Source organism: Poecile atricapillus, chromosome 12 (assembly GCF_030490865.1).
Source record: "Poecile atricapillus isolate bPoeAtr1 chromosome 12, bPoeAtr1.hap1, whole genome shotgun sequence".
In the NCBI taxonomy this organism is placed as follows: domain Eukaryota; kingdom Metazoa; phylum Chordata; class Aves; order Passeriformes; family Paridae; genus Poecile; species Poecile atricapillus.
The window spans coordinates 19,445,825-19,466,387 of record NC_081260.1 but is presented as its reverse complement, the minus strand read 5'-3'; the positions used below and the strand labels follow the sequence as shown (position 1 = coordinate 19,466,387).

The window sequence follows — 20,563 nt, the reverse complement described above, 5'->3', positions numbered from 1 at the left end:
AGAACAAAGAACTGCCATGTTTTTCACCCATCACAAATCTCTGTCTCTTATTTAAGTTATTTTCCTTTGTCAGACCTGGTTGCTGATGGGTTTTGCCACCCCACAGCTGCTGTGGAGCCCCTCAGGACCGATCTGGGACCTTCCCTGTCTGCCCCTCGGAGCACGGGGCATCCCCACTGCAGGTGCTCAGAAGGCTGATCCTCCATCAAAATCCTGGAAATTATTATGAAATCCACAACGGTTCCCACTCCCCTGGAAACACAAAGGTACATGGGAGAACCACCCAGTTCAGTTTTTCTCAGTAAAACACAACAGTGGATGTGCAGCAGCAGCTTGGTGTGGGGAGCCTCCTGCCCTGCCCATGTGTGGGGCAAATCAAGGGTTCTCAGAGGAGATTTCAGAGCCAGCATCACCCTCCCCACCCATTTCTGGGGTAGAGTGGAGCCAGGAGGGGCTATGACATCAGGTGTAGTTGCTGGCTAAGCCCAGCCAGTGTGCAGAAAGTGAAATTCAGTGACACTGGAGAAAGCACTGCAGGGCCACGGGTGGAGCTGACAGCCCCAGCACACGGACCCATCTTCCAGGCTCTCCTCCGGGGCTTCCTGCTGCTGGAAAGACTCCTGGGGTCCTGTACACAGGAGAACTTGGCCGTGTTTTTAACACTGACCAAGCACTGCTCTTCACAAAAGAGCAGTAGTCTCACTCTTCAACTTCCAGCCCACACATTTAAATTTTGATCGTGATAACAGGCATCAGGAAACAATCCAATTGTGCAAAGTGACGTCGGTATGAGGAGGTGGGAGGTGTATTCCCACAGGCACTTGCTGAAACATCTCTTCATCTCCTCCTGGCAGCACCAAACAGTCATCAACTTCAGCAAAGCTCAGCCAAGGGGAGACTCCCTCCTTCCACCTCTCTCCGTCCTTAAATCTCAGAAGGACCCAGCTGGAGAGAGCTGCTGGTGGCCCTGCTGGCAGATGAGGGTCTCTGGGTGAGCAGCATCAAGAGCTGCAGGACTGCAGCACTCACACAGCTCTTCACAAGAATGCAGCCACAGCCCAGCTGAGGCACCACCACAGTGCTGGTGGCACCAGGCACAACACTTTGCCTTACCCTGATGCTCCTGAGTCAGCTTCTCTGGGAACTGGAGCAGAGGGATGTGCTAGATAATATCCAAGTGCTGAAATGCAAAGCAGGGTTGTGTCACCAGCTGGCTCCCTGTAGAAAATGCTGTTGATACTATGCACAAGAGATGGAAAATGTGTCTCTCCAGAGCAGTTGCTGAGGCACTGCTTCCTGCTGCTCAGCACATTTGGAGCTCCAGCACTTTCCAACAAACCCAAAATTCATGGGAGGGAACCACTCACCACCATCTCATTTGTGGTGCCCACTTCACCCTCTACCCCACAGCAGCCCCACCACAGGGACCCCCACCAGCCTGAGACAGGGGGTTACTGAAAGCGCTGTATTTACAACTCCTGCTGTTGCTATTTACAATTGATTTACAAATAATCCATGAAGTCACCAACCACTGAATACAGCAGAGTTAGACAGAACTTTATGGCAGGCCAGCAAGAGTAGCCAGTTTCTTTTCTTTTCCCTGCTCAGCCGTGCATCGGGGATCCTGGGGCAGCAGTGCCAGGCTGCCAGTGGCACCGTCCCTCTGGAATTGATGGTGGGATCGGGAGGAACGAGCCCGGGCAGGGAGCCTCCACCACCGCCTGCCATTGAAGTTAAATTTTCAGTGACGGGCTGCAGGAGGCACAGGCACGGCATCACCTTCCTCCCGTGTGTGGAGAGGGTCCTGGCAGCCCTGCCAGATGTGGCCCAGGGCTGGGCTGAGCTCCTCTGCACATCTCCCGGGACTGCCCTCCACCCTCCAGCGCCAGGAACCAGACTGCTCCAGGCAGCAGCCAGGGAGGGATTGCCGGGTCGGGTCAGCCCCTGGCCTGCAAAGACAGCTTTCCCAGGGCACAGGGCAATTCAAGAGACAAGATTTCCCCCTGCGATGGTGCTCGGATCCTCCGCAGGCTGATCCGGGTTTGGACGGAGCGTTCCGCAGGATGCGAGCAGGGGGCAGCAAGGGGCAGCCGCTCCCTTTCCAGCTGCATTTGCAGTCCCACTGCCAGAGGAGCCCTGACAGAGGGACTTTCGGCTCGGCCCTGCGGATCCCTGGTTTTCAAGCCTTGCAGAGGACAGTGATGCTGTTTATGGCCGAGGAGCTCTGTCAGCCCCGGCCAAGCGCCCCAGCAGGGTCCCACTGCCACCGAGCCCTGTCCCTCCCTGCTCAGGGAGCGATGGACGATGGCTGCTTCCTCTGCTCCTGCCTCATCTTCAGAGCCAGCATGGCCCGGCGGTACAGATCTGGGAACAAGGGAAGCAGTCGGGCACCGGGACCGGCTCCACCCGGCAAGCTGTGCTGAGCAAGGGCTGCAGGACAGCCCAGGCTCCAGCACAGGACACTCGTGTGGCCTCCCTGCATCCCACCTCCCAGCAGAGGCAGCAGCATCTGCCTCCACAGCAGCCCCCACCTTTCCCCCTGCAGCAGCACTTTCCTGTGCCTGTCCCCACACCAAGCACCCCATGGCCAGGTGTCCCCCCACAGCTCACAGCCCGCTGCCACAGCCCTGGTGCTTTCAGCAAAACCCGTCCTGAGAAATACCAACCAAAGGTGCTTGAGACCTCCTCACGCCGCTGCTCCAGAGAAGCTTCCCGTGACTTGATTTTATTCTTGATTTTCTTCTTTTTTTTCTTTTTCATACCCTGCGCTGAATGGGGAAATACAAAATTTCAGGCACCAAACACCTGAGCAAGGGTGCCTTTGTCACCAAACCAGCTGAGAGGACCGCTGGTGGCAGGTTTGCAGTCCTCCATTGCTTGTGTGCATCATCCCTTGTGGAGATGCTCAAGCGTGTCTCCTCTTCCCCTCTGGGTTCCCGTGAGCTGGCTCCCTGCTCAGCTGATCTGCAAGCAAAGCTGATGGAAGTGGCGGCCACCACTGGCCCAACACTTGGTCACGTTGCCAGGCCTGGCAAACTCCCCGTAGGGCGGCTCTGGGGGTCCTGCAGAGCTGGCAGCCCCCCCAGTCCCTCTCACCTGGGTGGGGAGTGACCATCCCGACGGGTGTGGGCTCCTCCTGCCCGACCCTGTTGGGGAGCAGCAGCCCCCCGGCAGCCCCCGCACGGCTGTCACCCCCTGCTCCCGGTCCCTCCGGCTCTTCGGCTGGGCAAGGCTGCCCCGAGCCCTTCTTCTTCACCTTCACCTTCCTCTTCCTCCTCCTGGGGCCCTTAGCGCTCTCCTCCTGGGCAGGGAAAGGGGGATGAGGAGAGGGTGGCAGAGCCCCTCTCCCACCCGGTCCCATGCCGGGGTCTCAGTCCCTCACCAGGGGCAGGAGGCGGCAGCCGGGGCGCTCCGGCCGGGGCTCCCCGTTCTTCCCCGCGCCCTCCCGAGCCTCTTCCCCGGGGGGCGGCCGGTCCCTGCAGGAGAGAGCACGGCGGGGCTGGGGGCGAGCGCTGCGGGGCCGGGCCGGGGCCGGGGACAGGCACGAACCTGCGGGCGGCCGGGCGGGAGCGGGGCACCCTCGGGGCAGGCGGGCCCGGGGCGGCGGCGGCGCGGAGGAGCCAGCGCAGCCCCTGCACGGTGGAACGGGCCGGGCCGCAGGAGGGGACCCGCTTGGCCACGCAGGGCTCCTGCGGGAGGGAGGGGATGAGAGCGGGCAGCCACGGGCGGCGGCACCGCGGGCACCGGGAGAGGGGAGAGGGGAGAGGGGAGAGGGGAGAGGGGAGAGGGGAGAGGGGAGAGGGGAGAGGGGAGAGGGGAGAGGGGAGAGGGGAGAGGGGAGAGGGGAGAGGGGAGAGGGGAGAGGGGAGAGGGGAGAGGGGAGAGGGGAGAGGAGCACTGGGAGCGGGACACTGGGATCGGGGCACTGGGAGCGGGGAGCGGGACACTGGGATCGGGGCACTGGGATCGGGGCACTGGGATCGGGGCACTGGGAGCGGGGCACTGGGATCGGGGCACTGGGATCGGGACACTGGGAGCGGGGCACTGGGATCGGGGCACTGGGATCGGGACACTGGGAGCGGAGCCGGGCCGCACTCACAATGCGGCAGGGCGAGCGGTTCTCATTGACCAGCCTCTCCAGGCACAGCCGCTCGATCAGCTCGCAGGGCAGCAGAGCAGCAGCCGAGTCTTGCTTGTTGGCCAGCCTGGGGCACGGGGAGAGCGGCTGTCACCGTCCCCCCGGCCCCGGCGCCTCGCTGTGCGCCTGTGGGGCTGCCTGTGCTTTCTCCCGGTTTGGCTGCGATCCGGTGAAGCGCTGCCCCAGCCCTCAGCCGGCACCGGAGCCCCTCCTCGCCTCTCTCCACGGATGCTCCGATGTCCCGGGCGCTGCGGGCCCCTCGTGTCCCCGCGCCCCCCGCAGCTCCCTGGGCACCACATCCCCGCAGCATCCCCAGCTCAGCTTCCAGCCCCTCACCCCAACCTCACGGGCTGCGTCCCGGTCTTACAGCAAGAGTGGCTTCCCGGAAACATCAGGATGGCTCAGGACGCGGCTCAGGACCTTGCGGGCCTCCTCCATCCGAGCCAGGTCAGCCGAGTCCAGCACGAAGAGGAGCCCGTGTGCCTCGCTGTAGTGGCTGCGCCAGGCGCTGCGGGAGCGCTGGGCCCCGGGCAGCTCCAGCAGCGTCACCTCCAAGCGATCCACCCGCAGGCGGCTCTGGCCGGGCTGCGCATCGGGCAGCGCCTCGCCGGCCAGCACTGCGAGTGTGGACAGGGCACAGAGCTGGCACAGGAGCCCAGGAGCATCCCTGTGCCGTGTGCCCCTCCTGCCCCAGCCACATCCCCGCTCCCAGGGCTGCCCGGACACGGCCGGTGCCCTCCCACAACAGCGGCTGCACTTCACAAGTCTCGGCCCTTTGGTTTCAAAGGACCGTGAAGTTGCTGCCGCCGCCTGAGGCCGACCCTCGGTCGTGCTGCTCCTCACCTCTCTCTATGTCCACGATGACAGAGGTTTTCCCTGCATTGTCCAGCCCCATGACAAGGAGGGTCACCTTCCTGGGGAGCAACAGCAGCAGCTGAGCATCCCAGAAAAAGGCTGTGCTCCCTGGGGAGCAGTGACCACTGCTGGCCCCCGGGCAAAGCACCCTGCCCATGGCAGCTACATTTCAGCCAGGAGAGAGGCAGGATGGTGACACAGGTTCTGTCTCAGCTGGGGACAAGTGCAGGGACAATCCCTGGTGCATGGCAGAGGGTGAGGACAGGCACGAGTGCCTGGAGCCACCCCAACACCATGGGACAGCCACACTGCAGAGCCTTCATGGTGCTTCCTATGGCAAAGATTTCTTTTCAAATCATATAGGATTAAGCAATCATATGCACAGGCCAGCATTCTTCCTTATATGCAGTCAGTGATTACTCCTCCCTTGCAGGAAGTTTTGACCATACCCAGCTAGGGAAAGGTAGCAAGGATGATTTTATGAGCTTCTGCTTGGACTCAGGTGTTTTTCCTGTTGCTAAACAGTCCTGCTCACTCTCCAGCAAAATGATCCACTGGAGCCACACAAATATTTTCTCTGCCACTGACAAGCCACTGCAGCTATTTGCAATACCATTTTCTTCCTTTAACATATACACCAGGCTGCATGGCAGTGGAGGTGGCACAGCTCCACCTCCAGCATTACAGCAGGTGAGGTGCCCATTCTGGAGGGACAGGACCATAAACCTCCTTGCAGTGCTGTCCCAGGGAATTAACGTGGATGTCCTGATACATGCAAGCAAGGCAGGTGTTTCAGTGCATTCTCCCCAGCTTTCCTGGGGAGCTGCTGCCTCTGCAGAGCTGGAATCCCGGTGGAACCATTCCCTGCATTGCATCCCTGCCCAGCCTGCTTCCCTGCCTGCCAGCTCCTGCCTGCTGCGGGGGCAGCGAGGACACTCGTGTACCTTGCTCAGCAGCTTGGGGACAGTTCCTGCAAAGGGCACCTGCTGCTCCCTGTCACCACATGGTGCCCTCACCACTCATAAACACAGGCTAAATACTGTCACCCCTGGGAGCCCCGGGAGTGGGCACAGGGACCTACCTGATGGGCTCCTGTATGGCCTGCAGCCACGACCAGCAGTGGGAGAAGAGGTGGAACATGGTCTGCAGCCCTGCCCAGAGGGGTGGCCTCTCTCCAGCACCTACGAAGTGAGCAGCCCAGCGTGTCCCTGTGCTTCATCCTCCTGCCTGGGCTCTCTCTTCACGGCAGGGAACATCTCATCCCGAGGTGCCCTGTCCCACGGCACAGCAGCGCTGCCTCCCCTCTGCTGCACACAAGCCAAGCCTGGAGAAAAACCCGTCCTGGGCAATACCCCATGGGCACAGACCCTGCCCTGGCAGCCCCTCACATCAGGAGTGCCAGGCAGACTCTCACCTGCTCATCCCCACTGCACAGCCTCTGCTCACATGCCCTTTGCGTAGCAGCTTCTTAAATCTAATCTGGATTTAAATTACTTACTCCTGCAGGCTCCTTAATCCTGGTGGGTCAGCCTGGGCCAGTGGCCGCTGGGACACGGCTGTGGTGGGACTGCCTGCCACGCTGGGTGACACAGCACTGGCTCACCCAGCCCGCTGCAGCCTCGTGTCCCCTCACTGGTTTGTGGTGGGGACACTGCCTGGGAGCCCGTGCGGGCAGCACTGGGGGCCAGGAACAGCATCTCTGCCCTCTCACCACCCTGAGGGGATGTTTGTCTGCAGCCCCTGCAAGGAGCATCCCCTTCACGGTGTGCACAGCCCTGCTGCTCACCCAGGGTCCCCTCTGAGCCGCACTGGGGGTCATCACTGCTCACTGCTTGTGTTTCGTGCCCCAGCAGGGCACGGCCTGAGTGGCAGCAGGTCCTGAGCTCCCCGGGGTACAAACAGCCACCAGCCCCAGCAAGAGCCTGCCTGGGAGCAGGGAAGTGGTGGAGACACTCAGACCACAGGGCAGAGAGTGGAGAAATAAAAGCCGCAGCTCCTCGATCTTCAGCTCTGAAGTTCTTATCTTGCTTCTCAGGTTTCCTGCTTCTTTTCTCAGCCAGAGCTGCCCTCCCTGGCTTGCTGCCACTGATGTGTGTGGAGGAGAAGTCACACAGGGATGTCTGAGCTGCAGGAGCTCTGGGTGGGGGAAGTGAAGTCAAGAGGGACAAAGGCATGAGATCCTTCAAAAGCCATACCCAGGAGCAGACAGGGAGCCTGCTGCCTCACATCAGCCTGTGCTAAACCACCCAGCAGCAGCCACACTACCTGGACCAGCTGAGCACCACGAGCCAAAGATGCTGAGACACTGCCCTGGCCCCAGGGGTGCAAGCCCAGGATGGACACGGCCCCCTGCTCTTCTCCCCAGCCCCACACCCTTCTCCCCAGCCCCATATACTGTTGGGAAGCTTGGCACTTGTCCCGGGCAAGGGAGGTGCCCCAGTTCCGTGCCATGGGCAGGCAGCCACGCATGGTTAATGGTTGATGAAATTTCTGTTTTGATATCACAGCCAGATGGCATCTTTGGGGTGACTGTGCTGCTGATGGGGGGCAGTGGCAGCACCTCCCTGTCCCCATCCCCATGGCTTTTCCCAGTTTGTCCCGTGCCTGTGCCAGCAGCCTGTGGGGAGCAGCAGCAGTGGCCACACACACAGCGTGGGGCTGGCATGCTTTTTGCAGGATTAGCTGTGTGAGGGCTGAAATGGTGTGCTCCAATGTCAGCTCTTGCATCTCTGTTTAGGGGTGGCACTGTCAGGGGATAGCCCAGCAGGGACAGCAATGTGCTATGACATGAGCACAGGTGCTATAAATAGAGAAGTGCCATGTGTCAGGCAGCCCTGCAGGCGGTGGCTCAGCTTCTGAGGGGCAACAGGATCTGATCTCCCTCTGGCACCAGCGGATTTCCAGAGATCTCTGAACACTTGGGGTTCCACTGCTTTTAAAACAAGTGTCCAAAATCCCTGGTCAGACTGGGGACAGGGAGACCCCCCAGGAGCCTGGGGCAGCTCCAGGTCACGCCTCCCAGTGCAGGCACACCAGGATCAACAGCCGGGAAAACCTCAAAATCCACCCCAAATCTGGCGAAACCCACCCTCGGCTCCAGAGAGGCGGCACGAGGGCCAAGCCCACACGGATGTGTGTTCTGCTGGGCCTGTGCTCGGGTTTTGAGTGGCCCCGTGCCCACACAGCCCGCTGGCCACCCTCTGCCAGGGCCACCGGGCCTCCCCAGGCGGTGCCAGCGGGGACCCGCAGCAGCCATTCTCGTTTCCTTGGTGACTGTTGCCAGGTGAGAAACTCTAAGGCAGAATTTATTATCTTGGCAGATAAATGAAGATGTTCCTCAGCCGAGCTGTAAGCAGCCCGTGCCCCGGCCCCTAGTGCCCCCAGTGCCAGCAGCAGCCCCCGAGGAGGGCAGTGCCCAGGGTGCCCCTGGCATCGCTCCCCGGAAGGCAGCACATGCTTTGGGGCTATTTCTGCCCGCTGGATGCCGCAGGAGAGGGGATGAGGCACAGCGAGCACGGAGGAGCGCAGAAGGCCGCGGGCTGGCGGGCTGCCCTGCCCTGGCTCCACTGAACCCCGTGAGTACGTGCCCAGGCGGGCACACCGGGAACCCTCCGACACCCCGGGGCACGGCTGGGGGGACGGCCGGGGACGTGGGGAGTGATGGTTTGCACGGGAACAGGTGGGCAGAGCAGTGGGGGCTGCCTGCGGCGTGAGCGCCTGGAGCTGAGGTGACACCAAGCCAAGGTGATGGCAAAGACCGAACAGTCCTGGCAGGAATATTAGCAAGCTGCTCTGCTTTGCTTGGAACCACATCGACTCTGCCTGAAAAGGGGTCTGTGGTGGGCAAGGACACACACAGGCTTTGAGGAGAGCCTCGTCTCTGTATTTAAGGTGTCATATGACAGCACACTGAGGCCGGAGGTATGCAGACATCTGGAGGTATGCAGACATCTGCATTGTCCCTTTAAATCCCAGCCCAGCGCTGGTGGCTGACGATAACCCCGGATCACACCAGCTCCCAAATCCCAAGAGCTAATTACAGGCGAACGCCCCGCAGCCAGGCTGGGGACGCAGGATATTTACAGCCTGTGACACCCAGACCTGTTGGTGAGGAACTGGGGCATGTGGAGGTTTGCTGGCATGGCACTGGGGAGGGTGGATGGTTTGCACCCCACTGCCATGCAGCCCTTGTGGGCAACCATTCCCCGAGCTCTTTTGGGCAAGGGAGATGTTTTTTGCAGTGTTCCGTGCTCCCCCTCACGGGTACCATCACCCTGTGTCGGATGCAGAAGCGGGCAGGAAGCACGCAGGGAGCTGTTTGCTTTTCACCCAGTTCCTGGCAGGGTGCTTCCCAGCCAAAGCATACACACATTTCTAGGAGAGGCTTGGATCTGAGCGCTCTGTTTGCTCTGCTCCCTGCTGCCTCCTCGCTCCTTGCACCACGCACACAGCTCTGGGAAGGGCCTGCCATGGCTACGAGCCCATCCCAGGCTCCTACAGTGGTTTTGTTGGGAGCATTTTGGTGCTCCTGCTGCTTTCCTGCAGGGGGGAAGAGGAGAGTGTAAACTGTTCCTCCTGCCTGCCAGGGTGCCCAGGGCACACACAGGCACAGCCCCACTGGGTTAGAACTCTGCCAGGGCTGTGTACCCTTACAGCAGGTGGGATCAGGGGAATCAGTTATTTAAGGGTCATTTTAACCCTTCCTGCCTGGTTTAGTGTTACAGCATCACCCACTGCCTGTGCTGGGACTGTAGCCAAGGAGGCATGACTTCAAAATGTGTAATTATCACAAAGACCTACGAATGCACCCAAAGGTAACTCTGCTTTCTCAGTAAAGAATTGAAGCGTGAGGCAGCGCTGACATGGCCTGAGCTTTGCCTGCAAGCATCCTGGCTCCTGCAGCACTGAGCCCCGTGCCCAGATCCCAGGGGGCTCAGCACAGCCTCCAGTGAGGTTTAGAGGGATGAGATCCTCAGCACAGATACCAGATTCTCTCCCAGCAGGGTCAGAGTGAGGCTGGATGAGGAACTGGAGAGGTAAAAGCAATCGCATGATGAAGCAAATGGAATAAATATTTCCTCAACCAGAAACTATTCCACAGGCTGCTGGGGCAGGGAAAATTACAGCTGAGTTACTGTGAAAGCAATGCAAAATCCAAACAGTTTAGGCTGTGGAAACCAGTCATTTGCAAAGCTATTTCCAAACTAAGTAAAAAATTCCCAGCTCACAGATTCCTGGGAAGCTCCCAGCCCCGCCGGTAGGGCAGCGTGGCTGCCATGAGGGGACAAAACTGTGTCCCCTTCTCACATCCCCGTCCAGCCGGGGGACACTTTGTGAGTGCCACTTCATGGGCACAGGGGGCACTTTGCTGATCCACACGTCCCCAGCCGAATGTTTAACCCCCGGTGCAGCCCGTGCTCCTGAGCAGCTTCCAGGGCTGCAGCCAGGGAGCTTGGCCAGCCCCACACCCCGAGCACTGTCTCCACCTCTGTGTGCAGGGCTATATTTGGGAAGGCAGCAGAGCGCTCTTGGCATGTCCCAACGAGCCCCTGGGAGCGGTGTCTGCTCTGGGTCCTAGAGAGGAGAGCTGGGGGAGCGTCCTGTGCTGGCAGCTCTCCCCACCTGGGCTCTTCAAGAGCCTGCCTCGGAGCTCTCTGTCTTTTCCAAACAATTTTCTCTTCTCCTTTTAGAGGAGCTGAGGCACCAGGCAGGCGTGTGTGAAGCAGACAGGGTTATTTTGAGACTGAGAGCCGGTGAGGAAGTTTGCTCCCGCCCCACGTACAGCCCAGGCTCCCACACACAAATGTCCCGGCACATCCAAGGGCTGGGAAAGCTGCACAGCAAACCCTGCGGTGTCACACCGTGGGCGGCCACCACCGGCACTGCCCTTTGTGCAAAGTGTGTTGTGTGAACACTGGGATTAAAATAAAAATGATGGAGGCTGGGATTAAGAAATTAATGAAGCATGGATGCTGTCCAGGGCAGGGCAGGCACTTGAGGAAACAGGAAAATTGACATCTGCAGGTGGTAGTGAGGCTCAAGCTGATGCCTTGGGCACCCCCAGTGATCCTCGTGGGTCCCTTCCAGCTTGGGAGATTCTGTGACTCCGTGTCACTTCACATCCACCATCCCAGGGGCTGTTCTGGGGGTTCCAGGGTGAGAGCCAGTCAGCAGCCACCAGCTCTGCTGCTCCAGAATGCCACTGTCGAGTGGGGACACTTGGGTAGGATGTCCCTGGGACCTGGCTGGCCCTGCTGGCCCGTGGCAGCTCTGGTTCAGCAGTTTCTCTGTGGCAGGGGTGTCCCAGGGCATCTGTGCAGCCCCAGATGTGCTGACAGGGCCAGGGAGTGGCAGGGCAGCGGGACAGGAGCTGATGCTATCTGTGACCCACATCACTTTTATGGTGTGTCTGCTGTTTACAGCGCTGAGCTGCACACAGGTGGGGTCAGGCTGTACAGGTGACTCACAGCGTGAACAGCTCGATGCCTCTCAATGCTTGGGACGGAAAATGGGATAATAACTGGTGTGGAAGATGCTGTGAGGCTTTGTCTCTCCATTCCTCTCAACACTGCTGGTGCTTATGGATCCAGGACTGGAATTCTTGCTTGCTTAAGCAACTGCTCTTAAGAATTTCATCATGAAGCAGGGGAAGCTGAAATTAAAAATACGATGAGTCGAAGCCCAGGCATTGCTCAGCCGAGGGCTTGGTGACCTGCCAGTCTCCTGGGGAATGCTTTTAATTTGGATAAGTGGAAGTTGCATAAATGGTACAAACGGCACGCTGCTCCTGCTGCTGATACAGAGCCGTGGGTGCAGTTGGCAGTGCCACAGGATGTGTTGTTGCTGGCTGAGCACCCAGCTGGGCACAGCTGCTCCCGTGCACAGCTCTCACCCTGGCTGGCCACCATCACCAGTCAGCCTGGACACTACTGCTTTCACCCTCTGCCTTGCCAGAATTTTTTTTGGAGAGGCTGTTTTCCAAAAACAGCTTGAATATATGTAAGTGTCATACCAGAGCTGAGTGGTCACACAGATCTCCTGTCCCCGCCAGTCAGGCCAGTCCCTGTGAGCTCATGGGATTTGTGATTTCCCAAAGCAGTTGTTCAGCTTGGAAATAAAATCTCTGAGCAGCTGCAGGGACAGGGATTGCTTCTGTGTGGGAGCTGTTGCTGGGGGAGATACGGCCTCCAAAGTCTCAGGCAGTTTTATTCTCAGCGCTCCTGCTGATAAACCAAATAGTCCTGGTAACGCTTCCAGCCTGGTGAAAGGGGGAAAACTTTTATGTGAGTGGTTTGGGAGGCTTTGTGCTTTTGGCTTGTGCAGGGCAGGTGAGTGGACAGTGTCTCTGTTGCTAGCATGGGCACCTCTTTTTGAGCTGGCCTAGCTGCCAAGGGTTGAGCACTGAGAGCTGTTTAAAAGTTACCTAAAAAATCCCGGTCTGCCTAAACTGGGGAAAATTGACCAATGTCAAACACTCTTTGCCTTGTCCCATGTGTCCCAGGCTGGGCTGAGTGGCCTGGCAGGCAGTGGGTGCTCAGGCAGGACAGTGTGTGCCCTGGGCAGCACTCCTGGCAAAGGTGGGCAGGGCTGGAGCTGCAGGCAGCGTGTGCTGGGCAGAGCAGGGACCCCCATGGCCGGGGAGGGGGGGAGCAGCCCAGACAGCCTTGTGTTCCCACCCCTGGCTGTGATCAAGGTGGGATGCGCAGGAGGGATGTGGGGCTGAGCGCTGGGAGCTTTGGCTCTGTCAGAGAGTCCACAGATGCCATTATCTTGAGGGTGGGTCCTCGAAGGTGAAGGGAAAAGCACTCTTGCTCAGCTGTCGCACAAGGTCACACCTGACAGCAGGAACATCCAAGATACAGGAGAGGAATCCCCCGTGTCACATAGTTCCACATCTTGCTACACACACCAGGCACTCCCCGGACCTGACCGGGTGTCCCTGGCACAGCTTGTCTTGCAAGATACCAAAATTCTCCCTGCCTTGACAGCACCCTCCCTCCCACACGCTGCCCCATCGAGCGCAGGGCTATGTGCTGCCATTCCTGGGGCTGGGGCTGGGGTCAGGATCCAGATCTGAGGTGCTGGTGGGTGCAGGCAGCTCTCTGGCAGCTATCTGATTCAGGCAAGGCTGGCACCCACCCTGGCATTCTTCCTGCCCCACAGTGCAACCCCGGTGTCCCTGGGGCTACCTAATAATTCTCCCCTGGAGGGACCCTCCACGTGTTGCTGCACCTTGGGGTGTTGGTAAATGATTCCCAGTCAGGAATCGATTGGGCCTGGACTTGACAGGGGGGTCTGGAGGAGGGCTCCAAAATCTCAAGGGCACACACAAGGGACAGCATGGGGATTATCAGCTCGGTATCTGGGGAGTGGGTGCTGCGGGGGGCTGCTGGGCTGTGCGTGCTGGCCTCGCTGGGGCTGCCCTGGGGACGCGGTTCCCTGCAGAGATGGGGAATCCTCGGTAAAAGATCCTGGTCCAAGACAGGGTGTTGGGGCAGAGGTGCAGGTGGGGCTGTCCTGGGGCAGGGACCTCCACACCTGGTGGGGAGCAGGGCTCAGTAGTGAGGGGGATCCCGGAGCCCGAGGGCGGTGGCCGAGGCAGGGCTGGGGTGCCGGGAGCTCGGGGCCCGGGGCGGGAGGATACGGACCCAGGGGGGCTGCCTGGCCGGTGACCCCGGGCTGTGGGTGGGGGGGTCCCGGAGCGCCGCCTGGCCCGGTGCGGAGCTCGGTGTGGGGCTCGGTGCGGAGCTCGGTGTGGGGCTCGGTGCCGTGCTCGGTGCGGGCTCGGTGCCGTGCTCTGTGCGGGGCTCTGTTCGGGGCTCGGTGCCATGCTCTGTGCGGGGCTCAGTGCGGGGTTCGGCTCGGGGCTCGGTGCGGGCTCAGTGCGGGGCTCGGTGCGGGGCTCGGTGCCGGGCTCAGTGCGGGGCTCGGTGTGGGGTTCGGTGCCGTGCTCGGTGCCGGGCTCGGTTGGGGCTCGGTTCGGGGCTCAGTGCGGGGGTCGGTTCGGGGCTCGGTGCTGTGCTCTGTGCGGGGGTCGGTTCGGGGCTCGGTTCGGGCTCAGTGCGGGGGTCGGTTCGGGGTTCGCTTCGGGGCTCCGTTCGGGGCTCGGTGCGGGGCTGGGTTCGGGGTTCGGTGCCGTGCTCTGTGCGGGGCTCGGTGCGGGGCCGGCCGTCGGGGCTCGGTTCGGGCTCGGTGCCATGCTCTGTGCGGGGCCGGCCGTCGGGGCTCGGTTCGGGGCTCGGTTCGGGCTCGGTGCCGTGCTCTGTGCGGGGCCCGGTTCGGGGCTCGGTTCGGGCTCTGTGCGGGGCTCTGTGCGGGGCCGGCCGTCGGGGCTCGGTTCGGGGCTCGGTTCGGGCTCGGTGCCATGCTCTGTGCGGGGCCGGCCGTCGGGGCTCGGTGCGGCGGGGGAGCCCCGCCCCGGCCCGGCCCGCCCCGCAGCTCGCTCCTCTCTCGCCGCAGCCCGGGATGGCGCCGCGGCGGGGCTGAGCGGCCGGGCCGGGCCGGGCCGGGCCGGGGCCGCCATGGACGGGCCGAGCGGGGGCTGCCCGCCCGCCGCAGCCCCGTCGCGGGCCAAGCTGCCGCTCGGCATCGTCTTCTCGACGGCGCTGTTCTGCGGGGAGGGGGCGGCGGCCGCCGTGCTCTGCCTCTCCTACGGCCACTCCGACGACCGCTTCTGGCTGGCGCTCACCGTCTTCTTCGTGCTCTGCCCCTCCGTCCTGGTGCAGCTCACGCTCATCTTCGTGCACCGCGACCTCAGCCGCGACCGCCCGCTCGTCCTGCTCATGCACCTGCTGCAGCTCGGGCCCATCATCAGGTGAGCCAGGGGGGACCCCGGCGGGGCTCGGTGCCGGCAGGACGGGCACCCCGGGGCCGGAGCTGCTCCCCGGCTCCGCTGCTCGCCGCTGCTGCCGCGGCTGCGGCTGAAGCCCGCTCCGGACACGGCTCTGCCAGCCCGCGGCATCCCGGCTGCTGGGAAAGCTCTGCCCGAGCACCGGGGACAGCCAGCGGTTCACTCACTCAGCCTCTGCCATCACCGTGCTTGTGCTGGGAGCACAGATGGGAATCCCGGTGGGTGAATGCTAACGTGGTATGGAGCCGAGTCAGGGAGGTCTAGATTAGATACCGGGAGAGGTTTTACAGGCAGAGGGAGGGTGGTGGAGCTGTGAAACAGCACCTGTCACAGCACCTGTCTGAGTACAACAAACATTTGGACAATGCTCTCGGGCACATAGTGGGGTTCTTGGGGTGTCCTGCATAGGGCCAGGACTGGGACTCAGTGGGGGTTATGGGACAGAGAGGAGGAGAGCTAGGTGTGGGAGTGGGGCTGGCATGGGAACTGTGGGGCCACTGGGCTGTGCTGGGAAGAGGACAGTGAGGGGTGGATGGATGTTGCACAAGCTGATCCCTCATTCCTTGGGAATGCTGCGGTGCTTCCCGGGCTGTCATCACCCATTGGGAACGCACTGTGGGCGGTGTGGCAAGGCCACCATCTCCATGGGGCTCCTTCCCAAGGGCAGGCCAGCAGCCGTGCTTTGGGGCTCACTGTACCCATGGGGCCTCAAAAACGCTGTGGGACCTGCTCCGCACTTCCTCTGTCATCGGAAACAAGCCGTGCACCAATGTGTCCCTGTCACCGTGCCTTGTCTTCAGAGTTGCCTAGGCTAGGTGCTGCCAGCCCGTGCTGGCCCACAGGAGTGTTGTGACTCTCCCCACACCACCTGGGGCTGTCTGAGGTGGGCATGGTGCTGCCCAGCTGCCTGTAAGAGCCAGCCGGGGCTGCTTCAGCCGGCTGCTCGGGCTGGAGATGGAGCCCAGCCTGCTGAGAAGGTCTGGCAGGGCGCTGGGGGCCAGCTGGGACTACCCTGCAAGCTGGGCCTTTGGGATGAAACTGTTTTCCTGGTAGAGTTTGCAATGAGCCCTGAGTGCTGGCTTCATCTGTCAAGAGAATTTATCCTAAACCCTCACTCCTTTTGGGTTTGATCCACGGCAATTTGTGCCGTCCTGATAAGCGCACACAAACAAAGTTGTCCTGTTGGTCCCAGAGCCAGCTGGTCCCCAGGCAGGAGCCAAGCTGGGCACCTGTGGCCACACACACCCACCCCATGGCTGTGTGGAGGGGCTGGGGGTCCCCCTGTCAGGACAGAAAGCCCCAGCCCTGCCCACACGTGAGCACCCGCAGAGAAGGGGCTGTGGAAGCGCTGCCTTATCTGCCCATGCCACACATGGCTTCACCCTGCGCTCTCCTTCCTGCTGCCCCCACCAGGGAGGAAGTGTGGAAGCCTTCTGCTCAAGATGAGACATCAAAGAAAACTCTGATGTTCAACTGATATTTCAGGGTTTCTTTTGCCTCTGCTTAGAGGAAGGTGTTTTTGCCAAGGGTGATCACCCAAGGGTGATTAACACCTTCCTGTAGCTGTAGCTCCCAGCAGAGTCACTGCTTGGTACCCTGGATGCTGCACTTCCTCCAGCAGCTGGAGCAGTTGTTGCTCCCCTGTTTCACATGATTCACCCGGAATGCTGGAGCAGAGGAGCAGCCACCAGACACCTCCATGGTCCTGGTGTGGCCGGTCAGGGACTGCCCACAGCACTGCTGGACACCTTCCCAAACGGTTGGGCTGCACTCAGCAGGACTGGGGTCTGGCCAGCAGCAGCAAGGTGGGGCTGGAGGTGCTGGCAGTGGGGGACAGCAGGATGGCCAGCGGGGTGACAGCTCCTGTGTCCCCACAGGTGTGTGGAGGCCCTGCTGGTGTACTGCTGGTCAGGGAGGGAGGAGGAGCCCTACGTCACCATCACCCGCAAGCGGCGGCTGCACAAGGGCTACGAGGTGGAGATGGAGCAGGAGGTGGGGCACTCGGAGCGCCGGCTGGCCACGCACCGCAACGCCTTCAAACGCATGGCGGTCATCCAGGCCTTCCTGGGCTCCACCCCGCAGCTCACCCTGCAGCTCTACATCAGCGTCCTGGAGAAGTACGTCCCTGTGGCCCGAGGTAAGGGCGCCTGGCACGGGAGCTCCCCAGGAGCCCCAGCAGGGCACGGTGGCAGCTCCTTAGCTGCTTGTGCTGATGTGACATCTGGGCAACCCAAAGTGTCATTCCCTGGGACACAGCTTCCACTGGGCTCCCCTAAATGTGGAGCACAACCCACAGAAGTTGGGCACTCATCAGCTCTGCTTTCCTGCTTGCAGTGATGCAAAGTGGGAAAGAGTGGGCATGACTGAGGTGCCAGGCTCTGCTCCCAGCCCCATGCTTGGATCTGCCCTCCAGAACCAAGCCATCCTCCCAGTGCCATGTCTCATGTCATGCCAGGTCCCTGTCCTGGCCTGCTCCAGTTTCCACTTTTTTCCATCTAGCTACAGGCTCTGGCTTCCCTCAAGTCCCTCCACTGTATCTATTTCTGCACATTTTCAAACAGCCAGAGCTCCCAGCCCAGCACTCCCACTCTGAGGCTCCCTTGCCTGCTCCCAGGATGTTTATGTGCTTGGGGGTGGATATGCCAAAGCAAACTTTTAACTCCCATTTTGGCATGGTACCAAGCTGGGCACACAAGCGTGCCCCTGCACCATTCCCATTTCAGTGCTGGGTGAAGGAGCTCCCTCACCCACCCGCTCATCCCAGCAGTGCTGGGAGCCCAGACCTTGTCACCTGTGCCCACAGCAGGTGCAGGAAAAGGAAAAGCACAGGAGATGCCACATAGAAATCCCCTAATTGGCCACAGCCCTCTGCAAAGGCATTTTGGGGAGTTGCAGATGCACAGGAAGAACGAGTGCCAGTGCTCCTCTAGCAGTAGATGCAGGAAGTAAATACCAAGTGATGTGTTTTGGGTGATTCCCTCGCAGCTGGAGTGCCAGCTCAGCCCTGCAGCTGGCAGCCACCACGGATGGGACCAGCTGCACTCTTCCATTTTTCTCCGTGGTATTCCTGGCTGTGCTGAATGTGAGCAGCTGCTGGCATTCCCTACAAACGACCTTGGCTTTGCAGCCCTCGGATGGGGCTGGCTCTTGGGATGCCTCTGGGGCTACAGCAGTGTGGCTCCTGGCTGGGATGAAGGCAGAGACAGGCTGTGCTCCCTTACCCTTGAGCAGCATTTCCTGCACAGGGCAGGGGGGCTGGGGCATGGTCCAACCACAGAAATGGCTCTGCTTTGGCTAAGGTTTGTGTTTTAGTGGTGTAGGGAGAACCTTTGGGTTCTGAGCCTTCTGCTGCCGACAACCCCCACAGCCACCTCATCGTGGGGACTGTCACCAGCATCCATGAGCTGTTCTGACAGTGCTCACACTGATTCTGCCATGAGCCCGGGTGTTTGGCACCCTGTTCTTCTCACCCAGGATCGGCACCCCACGTTTCCCACCTGGGGTTGTCACCCCACACTTTGCACCCCAGGCAGAGGAGAGGCTGGACACAGCCTGGTGTCCAGCACTGCCTGACTCTGCTGCTGTCTCCCTCTGCAGCCGTCCTCATGGCCATCTGCCTGGTGTCAGTCACCTACGGAGCGCTGGTCTGCAACATCCTGGCCATCCAGGTCAAGTACGATGACTACAAGGTCCAGCTGCGGCCACTGGCCTTCCTGTGCATTGTGCTGTGGCGCAGCCTGGAGATCTCCACCCGCATCGCCGTCCTCGTGCTCTTCAGCACCGTCTTCAAGCACTGGATCATCCCCATCGCCCTGGCCAACCTCCTGGTGGTCTTCTTCCTGCCCTGGGTGCAGTTCTGGCGCAGCGGCAGCCGCCTGCCTGACAACATCGAGAAGAACTTCAGCCGCCTGGGCACGGTGGTGGTGCTGTGTGCCTTCACCCTCCTCTACTCCAGCATCAACATGTTCTGCTGGTCGGCCGTGCAGCTCAAGCTGGCTGACCGGGACCTCATCGACAAGTCGCAGAACTGGGGCCGCCTGGCCGTGTACTACGTGGCCCGGCTGGCGGAGAACACGGCCCTCGTCATCCTCTGGTACTTCTTCAAGACTGATGTCTATGAGAACGTCTGCACCGCCCTGCTGGTGCTGCAGCTGCTCCTCGGCTACTGCCTGGGCATCTACTTCATGCTCCTCTTCTTCCAGTACCTGCACCCCTGCCGCCAGCTCTTCCGGCACAACGTCGCTGACTTCCTGCACTGTGTGTGCTGCCGCCGGCACGCGGCAGGGACCCCCCTGTGCCTCGAGGTGCCCTTCGAGCCGGGCGTGAGGCACAGCATTGTCTGAGCGCCCGGCTCCTCCAGCCAGCTACGGACACGGGGATGGGCAGCGCAGGGCTGCGCCGGCAGCCGGGGGATGCTTGTGGCACGGGCCGAGTGCCACGGTCCTGCGGTGGCAGCGGGTCCCGGTGCATCCCCACGGTGGCAGGGGGGTGCTTGCCCGCTCAGGACCACTCATGAACATGAAGGAGGGTTGATTTGGATTGGACATAAGGAAGTTTTTTACAGTGAGAGTGGTGAGGGACGGGCGCACGTTGCCCAGAGAGATGGTGGATGTCCCTTTCCTGAAAACACTTGAGGCTGGGTTGGATGGGCTCTGAGCAACCTGGCCTAGCTGAAGATGTCCCTGCCCATCTCTGGAGCTGAACTCGATGGCCTTTAGAGGTCCCTTCCAACCCAAACTATTCTACGGTTCTACAATTCTGTGACTTACGGGGTGCCCCAAGCAGTTGCCCCTGCAGGCTGGCTGTCCCTGGGGTGCCCCCACTGCTGCTATGGTGACAGGGTGACCTCGGGCCATGGGTGCCACTGGGACTGTTTTAAGCAGTAAAGAAACGTTGCTGTGGCTGCGTCTGGGTGCTGCAGTGACTCACGCGGAGGGTGGGGACCGTCCCACCGGGGCTGGCACGCTGCACACACCTGCTGGTCACGTAACCCTCTCCTCTGCAGGCACCGGAATGGGGCTGTGCCAGCGGGAAGTGGGGATGGGGGAGCCCCTCCATGGAGCCCATAGGGTTCAGGAGCATGGCAGGATAGAGGCTGGCCTCATCCTGTGCTTCCGTCAGCATGGCTGCAGGCCAGGAGGGAGCAGCATGCCAGCAAGGAGCAAGCCTGTCCGACCTGTTCCTCCAGGCTCAGGGGCCCAGAACAGGCTGCTGTTCCCAGCTGGAGCACTGGACACCCCAGGGCTCAGGGCCCTGCGGTGGAGGGCAGGCAGGAGGGGAAGGGAGGCTGGCACAGCAGTGGCAGTGGGTGCTGATGGGACTCAGGCATCCTGGCCCCAAACCAGGAGTGTGACACCCCCACCCCAGCACCCATTTTTGGGCTCAGCTCAGTTTGGGTGCTGGACTGAGGATGCTCTGGGGGGCCCTGGGGGGCCCATGGAGGTGCAGCACCTCTGGTGCTCGATCTTAATCACCTGTCCTGCAATGGATGCCTGGGCTGGATCCTGGCACTGGCACAGCACTGTGATCCCAGGATGCTTCTCCTCCTTTGGTGGTTTCCCTGCCAAACGGGCAGTGGAGGCTGGCGAGGGAGAAACAGAGAAAACAGAGAAAACAGAGCTGTTGAGCCAGGTACAGGACAGATCCTCCACAACTGCTTCCCAGGAAATTCCTACCCTAAAAAAAAGGCTGTTTTTGTGCTCAGAGGTTGCAAAACCACA

The 20,563-nt window shown here is 61.0% G+C and overlaps 2 protein-coding genes across 3 annotated transcripts; one reads left to right on the top strand and one right to left on the bottom strand.

The window, feature by feature from the left end:
- Positions 1-1,469: 1,469 nt before the first annotated feature.
- ARL13A (ADP ribosylation factor like GTPase 13A) lies at positions 1,470-6,890 on the bottom strand. 2 transcript variants are annotated; one of them, XM_058847889.1, is made up of 9 exons: positions 6,075-6,890; positions 4,982-5,052; positions 4,506-4,755; positions 4,100-4,205; positions 3,550-3,689; positions 3,383-3,476; positions 3,097-3,301; positions 2,667-2,768; positions 1,470-2,364 (listed from the first exon to the last, which is right to left on the bottom strand). In XM_058847889.1, the coding sequence occupies exons 1-9, from the start codon at positions 6,131-6,133 to the stop codon at positions 2,288-2,290; spliced, it is 1,104 nt and encodes a 367-aa protein (XP_058703872.1). In that variant the 5' UTR covers positions 6,134-6,890; the 3' UTR covers positions 1,470-2,287. The 2 variants fall into 2 exon arrangements, 1 of the variants encoding a protein (XP_058703872.1); XR_009278538.1 differs by having other exon boundaries at positions 2,327-2,364; positions 2,667-3,301.
- Positions 6,891-8,472: 1,582 nt separating this feature from the next.
- On the top strand, positions 8,473-20,462 carry XKRX (XK related X-linked). The gene is made up of 4 exons (XM_058847825.1): positions 8,473-8,568; positions 14,453-14,807; positions 16,721-16,980; positions 18,441-20,462. The coding sequence occupies exons 2-4, from the start codon at positions 14,515-14,517 to the stop codon at positions 19,184-19,186; spliced, it is 1,299 nt and encodes a 432-aa protein (XP_058703808.1). The 5' UTR covers positions 8,473-8,568; positions 14,453-14,514; the 3' UTR covers positions 19,187-20,462.
- Positions 20,463-20,563: the final 101 nt, after the last annotated feature.